This window comes from Lonchura striata, chromosome 14, assembly GCF_046129695.1.
Source record: "Lonchura striata isolate bLonStr1 chromosome 14, bLonStr1.mat, whole genome shotgun sequence".
Taxonomy (NCBI): Eukaryota; Metazoa; Chordata; class Aves; order Passeriformes; family Estrildidae; genus Lonchura; species Lonchura striata.
In genome coordinates this window covers 17,013,085-17,026,341 of record NC_134616.1, presented here as the reverse complement: position 1 = coordinate 17,026,341, position 13,257 = coordinate 17,013,085, and the positions used below count along the sequence as shown (strand labels likewise).

General features: G+C 47.0%; 1 protein-coding gene and 1 long non-coding RNA gene across 3 annotated transcripts in view; one reads left to right on the top strand and one right to left on the bottom strand.

Annotated features, from left to right (window-relative positions):
• Positions 1–670: 670 nt before the first annotated feature.
• LOC110467904 (uncharacterized) lies at positions 671–2,782 on the bottom strand. 2 transcript variants are annotated; one of them, XR_004148300.2, is made up of 3 exons: positions 2,710–2,782; positions 1,964–2,083; positions 671–1,160 (listed from the first exon to the last, which is right to left on the bottom strand). It is a non-coding gene; the product is annotated as an uncharacterized LOC110467904 (long non-coding RNA). The 2 variants fall into 2 exon arrangements; XR_002464939.3 differs by lacking the exon at positions 2,710–2,782 and adding an exon at positions 2,347–2,674 and having other exon boundaries at positions 1,006–1,160.
• Positions 2,783–7,207: 4,425 nt separating this feature from the next.
• ABCB7 (ATP binding cassette subfamily B member 7) overlaps positions 7,208–13,257 on the top strand; it is a 35,445-nt gene continuing 29,395 nt past the window's right edge. The window contains exons 1-2 of the mRNA XM_077786585.1: positions 7,208–7,381; positions 13,116–13,193. Of these exons, the coding sequence (XP_077642711.1) occupies positions 7,208–7,381; positions 13,116–13,193 (252 nt within the window). The remainder of the gene's footprint in view (positions 7,382–13,115; positions 13,194–13,257) is intronic.

The following is a 13,257-nucleotide window of genomic DNA, read 5'->3' as shown; positions in this document are numbered from 1 at the left end:
CGCGCCGCCGGGGCGGGGGAAGCGCGCCCGCCGCCCGCGCTCCATTGGCGGCCGCCGCCGCCGCTCAGGCCCGCGGCGGGAGCGCAGCGCGGGGGCGGGACCGCGCCGGGCGGGCACGGACTGCCCCGGCCCTGCCCGCACTGCCCGCACTGCCCGGCCCTGCCCGGCCCAGCCCCGGCCCTGCCCGGCCCTGCCCGCACTGCCCGGCTCTGCCCCGGCCCTGCCCCGGCCCTGCCCGGCTCTGCCCCGGCCCTGCCCGACCCTGCCCCGGCCCTGCCCCGGCCCTGCCCGACCCTGCCCGGCCCAGCCCCGGCCCTGCCCGGCCCTGCCCGCACTGCCCCGGCCCTGCCCGGCTCTGCCCCGGCCCTGCCCGGCCCTGCCCCGGCCCTGCCCCGGCCCTGCCCGGCTCTGCCCCGGCCCTGCCCGCACTGCCCGGCCCTGCCCCGGCCCTGCCCCGGCCCTGCCCCGGCCCAGCCCCGGCCCTGCCCCGGCCCTGCCCCGGCCCAGCCCCGGCCCTGCCCCGGCCCTGCCCCGGCCCAGCCCCGGCCCTGCCCCGGCCCAGCCCCGGCCCTGCCCGGCCCTGCCCGCACTGCGCGCTCCGGGACAGCCCCTGGGAACTGCATAAAGGCCTCCTTTGGGTCACTGTTTTTAAATTGAGAAAGGAGGCCTGTGGGGGTTAGAAAATGAACAAGGGGTTTTGACCCATTTTTTTCTATTCAGTAAATATGTACAAATCATTGCCAGGATCTTACACATCAATGCCAAACTTTCCAAGGGACACTCAGGCAAACACAAGGAAACGGAAGGAATAGAACTCCTCTGCCAGAAAATCATCTACAGTCTAAAATTCCTGAAGGCTACTGTCTTCTTGCTCTGTTCATTTTGGATATCTAACAGGCGGTGGACTCCCAAAGGGCCCAGGAAACACCTCCCAGGAAAATGCAGCCCCTCCACTGCCTGAGAGCAACAAAGCACCACGAGTCACTAAAGCCCACGAGACTGACAGGAGATGGAAAAGTAACCGGATTTCATGACTTACTGTCCAATACTTAATGAAATACTTGAAGACTGTTGCAGCAATATACAAGCAATACAACAAAGAATAGGCTAAGAACAGTAGAAAGAATTTGTAGTTAGAAAATCCAATGCAGTTATTCACCCTGGAGGACAAAAGCAAAGTTGAAATCAGGATTGGTGCAGCACACAGTGGTTGTAACACAAAGAGCTCGAGCAGTTCTGGGGGTTGAAAGCCCTGGATCACACAACCGAATTTGCCAATGAGCAGCTCCCCTCAGTGGCCGAAAGGGAACTGAGCTGGTGCCTCTGCTTTTCACTCCAACCCTTCCCGGGGGCCGAGGAGAAGCACAGCTCAGAGGTTTGGAATTGTTTTAAGGCTGGTACCACAGGTAAATGGGTCCCAGAGGCAGCAGCTCGTTCCTCCTGTCTGCTTCTTGTCTGCCGAGGAAATCAGAGCTGGGAGTTCTGTGCTACTTTATTCCTTTGCAAACCTCAGGAGCCACCTCACCCCTGCCTGTTTGCTTACATACAGCCCAATTAACCCCACACTTAGTGAGAATTCTCCCTGCACAGGACAGCTCTAGAAAGGAACACGGGGATGTACAAAAAACCCTAGTGGGTGTTTGTGTCAGAACTCAGGTTTGGAAAATCCTCCACAATTTGATCACCACGACGGTTCAGGTAGGAAATGTTTGGTGTCATTTCTAAATTTTTAAATCTTCCTTTTTTTTTTTTTCTTAAAAAAAATGAGGAATTTAAGAAATGTAGTGGCAGCAATTCTGAAAGGTGTAAAGCTCAATTATTCTATGCAGCTTTCTGCACAGACTGTCTAAAATGAGAGAGACATATAGACATGTAGCAGTAATATATATATAAAAGGCTCTCTTTTCTGAAAAGTGCTTTTAAAAAAGAGAAACTGAATGAGAAAAGAAAGACAGGGCCTCACCCTCTCTCCTCCTCTTTCCTTCCCAGGTGTTGGTGTGTGATGTAAAAGCAGCAGTGGGCTGTGGGAAATAGCACTGAGCCAGCAAACAGTCAGTCCTTCTTACTGAATCCAGAGCCATTCCTGAAGAAGAAAGTTGGAATCATGAACTGCACACACTGAATTTCTCCTTTCCTCTCTGGCACACCTGTCAAGCCTTACAGCTTTGGCAGAAAACCATCCCAAAGCACCCAAACCAGCAGTGCAGGCTGAGCCCCCGGCTGCAGACACACTCCCCCTGCATTCCTGGCTGTTTCATGCCCCCTGAGCACTGTCTCAGAGCAGCTGCAGGAGCAGAGCTGATGTTCAGCCCACACCTTCTCTTTGCCCCCATGTTCCAGACTTACCCCATAGATGCTCAGGGCCGTCACTGACCATGTGGGAAGGACAAATTTCCAACATGCCTGACAGAGCTGCGGAAGGAGCGAAGGTGAGGAGGGTCCCAGAGGAGTTTCCAGGCTTCTCCTTTCCTTGACAGGCTCCAAAGACACCCAGCACTGCCTCGCAAGGCTAAAAACCTCCTTGTTCAAGTCAGGCAGTTCCAGCAGGGTCACAGCCTCTGAGGCTCCCCTGGCCCCACTAAACTGCACTACTAACGGGCTCTGAGCCCCCCAAATCTGTCCCTGTCCATTCCTTCCTTTCTTCCACCTTCCTCCCAACATCTCAACGTGACATTGTAAATTTTCCTTTAAATTGTGCATTTCTCTTACCGGTTTCCATGGCCAAACTCCTCCTTAGTGGTGCCTTCTGAACAGGAGGAAAGGAAAGCTCCCATTTGTGCCTGGGCCAAGGCGAGCGCTCTGTGGACAGAAGGCTTTGTGTGCCCTCGTTCCCTTGGCAGGAATAACAGCCTCGGCCACTTCAGGGGAGGTGACTGGATTAGCAGGGGAGAAAGGAAAAAACAGGGAAGAAGAAAAGCAACCAGTAAGAGCCAAAAAGTCTCAAGCATGGCCTGGTGTATTTGCAGTGAGCCAGAGCACAGGTTGGAACAAAACCTGGAGAAGGCACAGGGATCAGGACATCCCAGAGTCACAAACTGCTGTGGATTCACTGCAAGTTTGATCTTCTCACAGGCAGTAAATCCATAACCTGGGCAATGCTGGATACCTCTGTTTTGTGCTGGGCTGATGAAACAACATTCTGTTGTTTCTTGAGCACTTCAAGAAATGGTAACTCCACCACTGTCCTGGGAGATCCCTTCCAATGCCACATTTTCATTGAAAACAACTGGACATAGTATTTTTGTAACATAAACAAACACATTTTAAAACACAGCTCTTTTTTGCCACATATTTAATTGGCTGTGAGATATAATTCAGACTGCATTTCCAAAGTGTGTGCAGCTGCTCAGTTCTTAAATGCAGGGTCTAAGGATTAATAGTTCATATTTTTCTAGAAATATATGCAACAGTTGCTATCTCCAAAAGAGCACTGTGCCTTTCAGCATGCATTCTACTTGCCAAAATTATTTTATACCTCTGAAAAAGGGCTTCTATCTGCCCCCAGCCTTGTCCTGTTTCTCTATTTTTATTTTCTTTGCATTACCCTGTTCTCATTAATTTTCCCTCTTGGAAGCATTCCCCTCCTTGTGTTCATACCCTTCCTATACCATTGACTGGAAGGGACGTTTGAATATTGATGGTTTTCTTTTTCCTCTATCCTGACTCCTGAATTGATTTGGATTCCCAGAGCCATGGGGGACTTCCTTTTAGGCTGATGCCTGCCACAGCTGGAACCGTCAATGTTACCATACAGAGCAGAGGTTTCAGTCTCCCTTTGGCATATTGATTATCTGGAATTCAGTGTTGATTCTTTCCATTTTATAGGAATGTTATTAATTATAAATCTTACTTCTAGAAGATATAAATACTTATTGCTGGAAGTGAAGTTCATTACAGTGCTCGAATCATATTAAGCACCTTTAATGAGAAAGAAGCTAAGAACTTCAAGAAACTCTAAATGAAATGTTATTTCACATCCACAAGATGAGTGTTGTATTTGTGTTGCTGAGCTGCTTCTGTAAACTTTTCTAGCCAAAAAACAAACATGTTCTCATTCAGTACACTGACCTTGTTCTCAATCCCTGGTTTGTTGTCTACACAGCTCCTGGAAATAGGCCAGATTAGATATATTTTAGGATTATATTCACTAATCTCCTTTGTGGTGAGTTATTTCCATTACTGGAGCTTCTATTTCTTCGACTGAGTTGCTTCTGTCATTTTTCCAGAGCGCCAGCTCTGGAGCAGGCATTGATTTGTCTGTCTCCAAGGAGATCCTCTGCTTCCACAGCTAAATCTGCAGAGAAATAGATATTTATTTTGTGGTGAGCTACTTTAAACAGTGTAAGTTCATAAAACTCCTCTGTTGGCTTTCTGTGTCTCTATCATGAGCTCTGTTCTCCTGGTTCAGTCACTCTGGGATAGAGGGCTCTTTTCACCCTGGGTGTCTCTCAGGGTTTGAGCAGTGCCTTGTGCAGGTATCAGTAATCTGAGATCACATAAATAAAGTGGTATCAGAAGGAGAAAGAGAAGATCAGAACTGGAAACAAGACTGAAATATTAGCAGGAGGAAATAAAGCCAGTAGCGTGGGAGAGTTATTAAAGAAGGAAGAGCAGCTAAAGTAAAATTTACAGGGAGAATATTCATGTCAATATATTACAGGTGGAAAAACTAAAATGGTACATTATCCAACAATGACAAGGCTGAGATAATGCAGGGATTGTGTGGTTTGACAATAAAAGTTTGCTAAGGGATTTGTAAGTCTCTGTTAGAGGCATTGGAACTGTGAGATCCTGTGACAGCACAGCACAGGGTGTTGTTATCCCTGTGCAGGATGTTCCATGTAGCACGTGTCCAAAGAGCTTAACATGGTCAAAACACTGGACACATTTCACAGGGCTGAGAGCCTGTGCTGCATTTTGGATCAGCTCATAAAGCACCACATGTGCACACAGACACTGTGCATGAAACCATTGCAGCCGTGCATGTGGGAAAATTGCAGAAACATTTGAAATCACTCATAAGATGCTGCAATGTTGGCCAGCCTGTCTGTCCAGGCTATCCCAGACAGAGCTGTGATTATCCCATTTTGCCTGGTCAAACCTCCATGTAGAGCAGAGCATAGGGATGGAAGCAGATGTGTGGAAGCCAGAAGCCCAGAATCCCTGTTTATCCCTCTGAATGATGCCACGGGGCGGCACTGTTCAGACCCAGCTCTGCCAAATGCAATTATGATGAAGAATTAGATTAGCGCCAGAGAAATGTCGCCTCTGTCGTTTGAAGTGGATCCTGGTCAGGAGCAAAGTTGCGTATCAAAGTACAGACTAGAGAAATCCTGCCTCATTAAAAATCAACTTTAAGCCAATTGTCCTCTTCCTTTCTGTCTGTCTGTCTGTCTTTCTCCCCTGCAAATGAGCTTACAACTCTCCCTCAAGGCAAGAGCATCAGCAGTCAAGCTCTGGTAGCTTTGAAGAAATCTTTGTGCGATTAGAAATGCCACACAGAGTTACAGCCTTCTGACAGCTCTGCATGCCGATCACATGGGAGTATGTAGGCCATTGGAAATGTAATCCATGGCATAGCTCTATCTTCCTAAGTGGGTGTTTAATTAGGAACTGTACTATCGCTGCATTATTCTGGCTCAAAGGAACTACGGCTGAGCTGTGTGGGCTGGAGGAGGCCTCTGAGGTAGCTCAGAACTTAACCCTGGAAAGGTGTGGAATACAGGATTAGGTCTGCATGGAGATGTATCAGCTCACATGCCATCCAGAGTCTCTGCTTCCCCTCCAGTCTGTGCTTCCTCATGGTGCTGTGGGCCAGGGCTTTTCTGTGCCCCAGGCAAGGAAATTTCCTGGGCAGCTGCTCTGTGGGGGATCCAAAATCCAGAGAGACTGTGTGCCAGCTTGAGCACTTCTTTCTTTCTGCATCAATATCAGTGTCCAACTGCATCAGGACAAAGCATGGGAGTGCTACCAGCAGCTTAGAAGGAGCACCCTGTATGAAGTACTGACAGAGCTGCTGACCAGTATGAGCGATGCTTGCAGCTGTGCTGTTTGTCCTGAGGACACCCATATTCCAACAGTGCAGTGCCTCAAAGAGAAGGCTTTTATCTGTACAGCCAGAAGAGAAAGGCTTCTGAGCGGGGCATGGCTCAGAAGGGCCTGGTTCATTCCAGCTTAGAAGGGCCTAGTTAATTCCCAGCTCAGCAGGGGTGTGCTTGTTCCCCTCAGGGTGCCATTGCAAGATGAGAGCAGCCCCTTTCTGGATGCTGTTGTGGGACTGAGGGCAGCCCCTCTCACTGCAGGCTTTGGTAGGGCTGTGGGCTGCTCCTCTGGGAGTTGCCATGGTTGCACTCGGGACACTTGAGACAGCACAGCAGGGGCCGAGGGCTGCTCATCTCTGGGCTCCATGGTGGGGCAGAGGGCAGCCCCTCAGAGAGTGCAGTGGCAGTACTCAGGACTGCTCCTCTCTGAGTCCAGTGGTGAGGCTGAGGGCTGCCCCTCTCTGGGTGCCATGGTGGGACTGAGGGCTGCCCCTCTCACTGCAGGCTTTGGTAGGGCTGTGGGCTGCTCCTCTGGGAGTTGCCACGGTGGCACTCAGGACACTTGAGACAGCACAGCAGGGGCTGAGGGCTGCACCTCTCTGGGCACCATGGTGGGGCTGAGAGCTGCACCTCTCTGAGTGCCATGGTGGGGCTGAGGGCTGCACCTCTCTGGGTGCCATGGTGGGACTGAGGGCTGCACCTCTCTGGGTGCCATGGTGGGACTGAGGGCTGCACCTCTCTGAGTGCCATGGTGGGGCTGAGGGCTGTCCTGCTCTGGGCACCATGGTTCAGGACACGCACCATGGGGAATGAGGGCAGCCCCTCTCAGGGTGCCCTGGTAGGGCTGAGGGCTGCCCTTCCCAGGGTGCCATGCTGGATCTGAGGGCAGCCCCTGTCGGAGTGCTATGGGGGTGCTCAAACTGCCCATCTTGGGCCACTATAGGACAGCCCCTCTCACAGAATGCCAGAGGGAGGCCCAGGGCAGCCGCTCTCTCCCCGCCACGATGGGTCTGAGGGGGCCCCTCTCGCGGTCCCGCCAGGGCGGCTCCGAGGGCAGCCGAACCCACCACGGACCAGCCTCCCCTCAGGGCGGCCCGCCCCGCCCCGCCCCGCCCCGCCGCGGGGCCGCCGCCGTCCCACAATCCCCTGCGCGCCGGCCTCGCAAGATGGCGGTGCTGGGGGCACCGCGGGGCCTGGCGGCCGCAGCCTCCCGCAAGCGGCGGCTGCTGCTCGCCCTGGCCCTGCTGCGCCCGCCGCCCGCCGCCGCCCTCGCTTGCTTCTCCGGGGGGACTGTAGGGAGCGGACGGCGAGGCGTCCGAGCCGCCCCGGGGGGCGCACAGGTGCGTGGGGGCGCCGGGGCGGGCGGTGTGAGGCTGGGAGGGCGCCGGTGCCCGCGGCTCTGCGAGCGCCCCCGGTTCGGCCTTGCCTGCCGGTATGGGCGCCCGCTCGCCCCGGGGCCGCCGGCCCGGTGTCGGGGCGGCCGCGACCCGCGGGGACCGCGCGGAGGGGCCGGGCTGTCGTGGGGTCTCTCTGGGGACAGGCACCGAAAGGCTCCGTGTGTTGAAGCGGACGCTTTGGATGTGTGTGTAGGACTAATTTGTGCTGACAGCTAATTGTGGCGCTGTGTGCGGGAAGGCGGTTGGAGTTGGGATGCTGTCTGTCAGCTGGGGAGGGCTGTAATGTGTCCTAGTGAGTTATTTTTTATTGCAAGTAAAGTACTGATACTTTATCTCAAACTAAGTCCAGCTTTCAGTAATTCACGTGCATTTTTCACCAGCTTTCAGTAATTCACGTGCATTTTTCAAAGTGGCTTAAGGAAGCATATCCCAAAGACTGAGGGAATGAATGAACTTTCATAAACTCTCAGCTTGTAATTCTGTTTGATAATAAACTTTTTTATCCTCTCTTATTGCTGCTGTTTATAAATAACTTCTTTGTCACTCACCTTGATTAGTTTTCCCTGACAGGCAAAATTCTGTCAGAGACTACAGTCAACTTTATGTTACTAGATAAGATGAGCAGGACTGAAAGGGTAAATTCTGGAGGTTTTAATTTTGAAACTTGTGCGAGAGGCTGAGAGCTAAAGTTGATGCAGATCAAATATTTTACTCAGGTATTTGCATACATTAAAATACACCTGAATACTCAGTATTGTCTGGTGTTCCTGGAGATGTATTTCAGCTGTTAGGGAACAAACAGCAATGTTATCATGGTGATGAATAGAAGTATTAATTATATTCCTGGTTTCCTTTTGAATGACTTTATTTTCATCTGAGAAATGCCAGTCCCTGCTGATCAGTTTTAATTGCTATGTGTCACTAAATGTGGATTTGCATTAGATTTGCTGAACTAGAAAGCTAATATTACATCTGTGGGATATATGTATATATGTGTGTTCATCTCTTTGGCTTTTTAGTTTCTAGGCATTTTTTAATTAGAAAATGGTCAATTAATGCATTTTTTATGGTCTGGTAATAAATTTTCACTTTTTCACCAAGCTCTATTTGGCTGAAAATTAGATTTCATTAAATGCATGAGCATTTACTTTATTAACCAAAAACTCTTAACAGGAGGCTCAAACTTAAGTGTTCTGGACTTCTTGGTTATAATGTCGTTCAAATTTTTGAGACATGGTTTTTCAGACATTTAGATAAATTTGCTGACAGAGGAAGATGTGTTTTCCTGACAGTAAGAACTTTTCCTGGTGTGGCACAGTTACACCAGAGCTCCTCACTGCTGGGGTAAAACCCAGTGAACTCCACAGCTCTGCTTTAATTGATATAATTACACAAATAGGAGAAGTTTGTGGCACCAGAGCTGGGTCAGTCAAGAGTTGTGCCTGTTACAGCTCAAGCTGGTGAATAGTACAGCCATAGCTTAACTCCTGAAGAAGAATGGGATTAAAGGAATGAAGAACCTCTGGTAAAATGACCGTAAGAGCAAAGTTGCACCCATTCTTTTTGAAAAAGTTAATTTGCTTGGCTCTCATCCTGCTACTCTGCTTTGCATTCATGTGGTATTTGGTCTCCTGACTTCATAGTTTCGTGTCCATTGTAGATTTTTTTAAGCTTACAATTAATTGTAAACCTAATTGTATTGCAATACAATGTATGTATTTTCTATGATACTTAGTACCATGAGAGTCAAATACAGTAGAGTCGTTTGGGTGCTGTTGCATTACAGATTCAAATATTTTTTCCCCTCACATTTATATTTTTCAGTAGTTTTGATTAGAGGCTTGCTTTTCTGGATCCTAAGGCATGTAACACTTGTATCCTGGAGAGGAAAAAAGCTAAATTTATGGAGGGGAAAACCAGGTTTCAGGAACTGGGATCAGGCCTCATTTTTTTGATATTAAGATCAGCTTGTATTTCCATAACCACAGTTCCTTCAGCTCACCCTCCTGTGGCTGGAGCAGGCAGGGGTTCATCATGTCCAAACTTGTGTTTGGAATTTAGGATCTCTGCTGAGTAGAGAGCTGGAACACTGGCTTGATAAACTTTCATGAGTAACTGAACAATTGCTGTTGGTTTTTTCCTAGGAAACTTGTGGGGGGATTTTTTGTTGTTGTTTGGGTTTTTTTGTTTTTTTGTTTTTTTTGTAGAGGTTTGCTTATATTCAAAAGAAAAGCAATGGCAAATTCTGTTCAATGTTAATATGGAAATTAAATGAATCTAAAAATTAGTTAAATTAGCTAAATGGAAACAAAATAGCTTTTCACGGGAAGGGTTGAACAGCCCTCAACTTAGGATAATTATTTTTCTAGGAAGCTTTCTAAGCAAAGAAATACATGGAGAAGTTTTTTTGGGGAGAACTTTGGCAGTTGTAGAAAACAGGGCTGTGTAAATTTTTGTTACTGTAACAGTACAAAATAGAGGCTTTTCCCTTCCATTATCTTGCCTTTCCAGCTGCTAGTGATAAAGAGCTTGTTCTTCTGCATAACTAAATAATATCCCTTGCACTGGCAGGGGTTGCAAGAGAAGTTTCAGGTGTTTCTGTTACATTTATTTATATTTTACCTTAGTTTTTTATTTATTTATTTTCACCTGAAGCTAGCTCTGTTCTGTAAAATGGCACTGGTGTTTATTGTCCAGACATTTCATGTGTTTGTGTGCACTGCTAAATTCTCTTCTCTGGACTCTGAAGGTGCAGTTGGACAGTCCCTGGCAGTCAGCAATCCTCACTGCTAAGTACCTGCTTTGTAAGGGGCTGTTTGAAATTCCCTGAGTTTTAAAATCCCTTTAGAGAGGCGATGCTGCTGAGCAGAGCAGCAATCCCATACGTCTGCCTATAAAAATGGACATCTCAAACTGCTGTGAGGAAGGATGCTCCATCCCTTGGAGTGTTCAAGGCCAGGTTGGATGGGCTTGGAGCACCTGGTGTCTTGGAAGGTGTCCCTGCCCATGGCAGAGGGCGACACTGGATGAGCTTTAAGGTTCCTTCCTTTGCTCTGTACACATCCATCCAAGTGTCCTGAGCAATTGCACATTGGCCACTGGTAAATGTAGCTCCAGCTAAGTTTTTATTATTCATACTGGTGGCAGTTTAGCCTATCTTTTTACCAGAATATTTCTACCTTTTTCTCTCATTTTCCTCCTCTCTTTCCTAGCATTATTTCTTTTCTTGCTTTGTAAACTCAGCAGGATTAACTGTGGGACTTAAATGCTGCAGAAGAACTTGAATCCCACCTTAAGTTATCTTTTCTGTCACAGTTAGTTAAAAAAAAAAAATCCCCTGAGATGAGTGCAGCATGTCTGGAACACAAGGTATCATATTCCAGAGAGAAGCTTCTAAGTGTGGGTTTGACCTTGCACAAATGTGTTTAATCCGTGTTGTTTGTTTGCATTTGTAGTATTTAAACTACTACCCACAGTCATGACACTTTAACATTACTTTTATGTGCAATTGGTACTAGACATCTGTTTCATCCTTTGGAGTTTATAGAATCATATCCAAAAATACTTTAAAAGAACATAATGGTGCAGAGTCAGGCATTCAGGAGTTAGGAAATGCCAGAATTCAAGTTGCCTGCGTTATTTCTTTAATTCTGAAATAAGCAGGACTTGCTCCTGGTTCTTTAAAGCAATAACCTGTTTCTTTTATGTGTTGTGATTAGATTAAAGTGTGGCTTTTCTTTGTAGTCTTAAAGCTCTTGGGAGCCCTGGTGAGGGAAGGTGGAATCCTAAGTCTTGCTGCAGGATGTGTGGAGAGTGGCAAGGAGAGCTGCAGCCCCTCTCATTTGGGCAGTTTTGCTGTCTGTACTGTGATGGTCAGAGGAATTACCAGTGAAAGAAATTGTTCACCTTGTTTAACTCTTTGTTTCTTTGCTGAGATTTATTCTTAGCAGGAGCTTGAGAGAGGATTGAAACCTCCAGTGTTCCAGGCTCAAGACTGAAAATAAGTTTTTCTGTGTATCTTGTGCAAAACCTTTAATGTTTTTGCTGTCTTAACCCCATGACAGTTTGTAGCTTCAGTGAAGAAATTAGGCTATTTATCTAATGCAGTAGTTGAGACCAAATCTACTGGTGATTCAGTAGAAGTTTTTTCTGTGATGTTGTTTGCTTCATATTTCAGTCAGAAGTGAACTCTGAGAACTTTGAGGTCAAAAGAGATGGATTTTTAGTAAAACACTTTTATGATGTCCTGTGTATACACTCCAGAGAACAGTAATTAGCTGCTTTCCAATACATCATAATTTTTCCATTGTATTTTCTGTTTATGACACTCTCATCATTCCTGTGGAAAATGTCTTGCTTTAGATGGAATTCTCTGTGCTGACACAAAGCTGTTGAGTTAGAAGTGCATCTGCAAGGAAAGGCTTTAGAAATGCAAGTTCTTTGTTTAACCCAGGTCTTGGAAGTATCAGGATCGTTCACACAGGCCAGTTAGCTCTACTAAATGCAAAATGTATAATTACGATGTTCACCCTTTCTCTGTATATAATGTCATATAATAGAAATGTTTGGAATAAGCAGGTACATGTGATGACTTGTGGAGAAATGGTTTTAATTTTCTTTGAAATTACTCATTAAATTATTACTTGAGATACGTGTCTTAGGAAGAAAAGGATGTTTAAGGCAAGGTATAAAATATATGCTGGTTCTGCTGTTTGGCACGGTTAAAATTACCCTTTTTTATGCTCAAGTTCCCTTTTTTTTTTTTTTTTTTTTTTCTCCTTTTCTTTTTTTACTGTTTGTCCTGGGTGGGTGAGCAGCTCTTTGGCTCTTTTGCTCTTGGTGTGATTGTTATATGGAGTGAGGGATATGGTTAATTCTGTCACAGAGCAGTGAAAAATGGGATACTGAGTATCAGAGCTGATGTGGCACCATCAGTGCTGACCAGGAGAGGTCCTGTGTTTTGCCATGGGGAAGCACTGCCAGCTTCCTGTTAAACTATTTTGGCCCTTTAAAACATAAAAAAATGGATTGCTTTGCAAGGTAACATGTATAGCGTGGTACAGTTGGTGGCAGCTCTGCATTACAGGTTGAGGTGCATTGAAGGATCTGTGAATATTGCATATTTTGTGTCCTGATAAGCTAGAACTTGTCAGCCCTGCTCCACTTTCTCATAGTCCCAGTGCTTCCCAGGCAAAAGCTGTAACTTGGATTTGCCTGCTGGAGACAAGCAAGGCATGAGCTGAGCTAAGAGGAATTGGGAATGGCAGACTCTATCAGCATAAAAATAACATTACTTAATGACAAACAGGACAAAAGACTATTTGAAAGAATTGAGAAGACAACCTGGGAGAAAATTAAAATGAGAGGAGAGGGAAAACTGGGCTTTTGTTGTACAGAAGAAACAAAGTCTGATGAGAGTGGGGATTCAGGGAAGGGAAATTGAGTTCATTGTCACTGAACATTTATGATGTGTGGATGTAATTTATTTTACAGCTGCTCCTCGCCAATTTTCTTTTTCTTTGGTCAGTTGTTAAAAAACAAAGCCATCTGCCTTCTTTTCATGTTATGCTTGTTTACATAAACTGGATGAATATTCTCTGAATGTGAAGTGCATGTTCTGCATGACTCTGCTTTCATTTCTCTTTTTTTTCTTTTTTCCTCCTGTTTTATTCTGCAGATTCCACCAATCTGCAGGCAAGGATCATGGCACAGTCTGGGAGGGAACTATTCAAGACCATTATTGGAGCATTCAGAGGTGGGTATAAACTGTTTTTCCAACTTGTAGGTCATGAGAAACTTAAGCCTTTGGAGCATCTTTC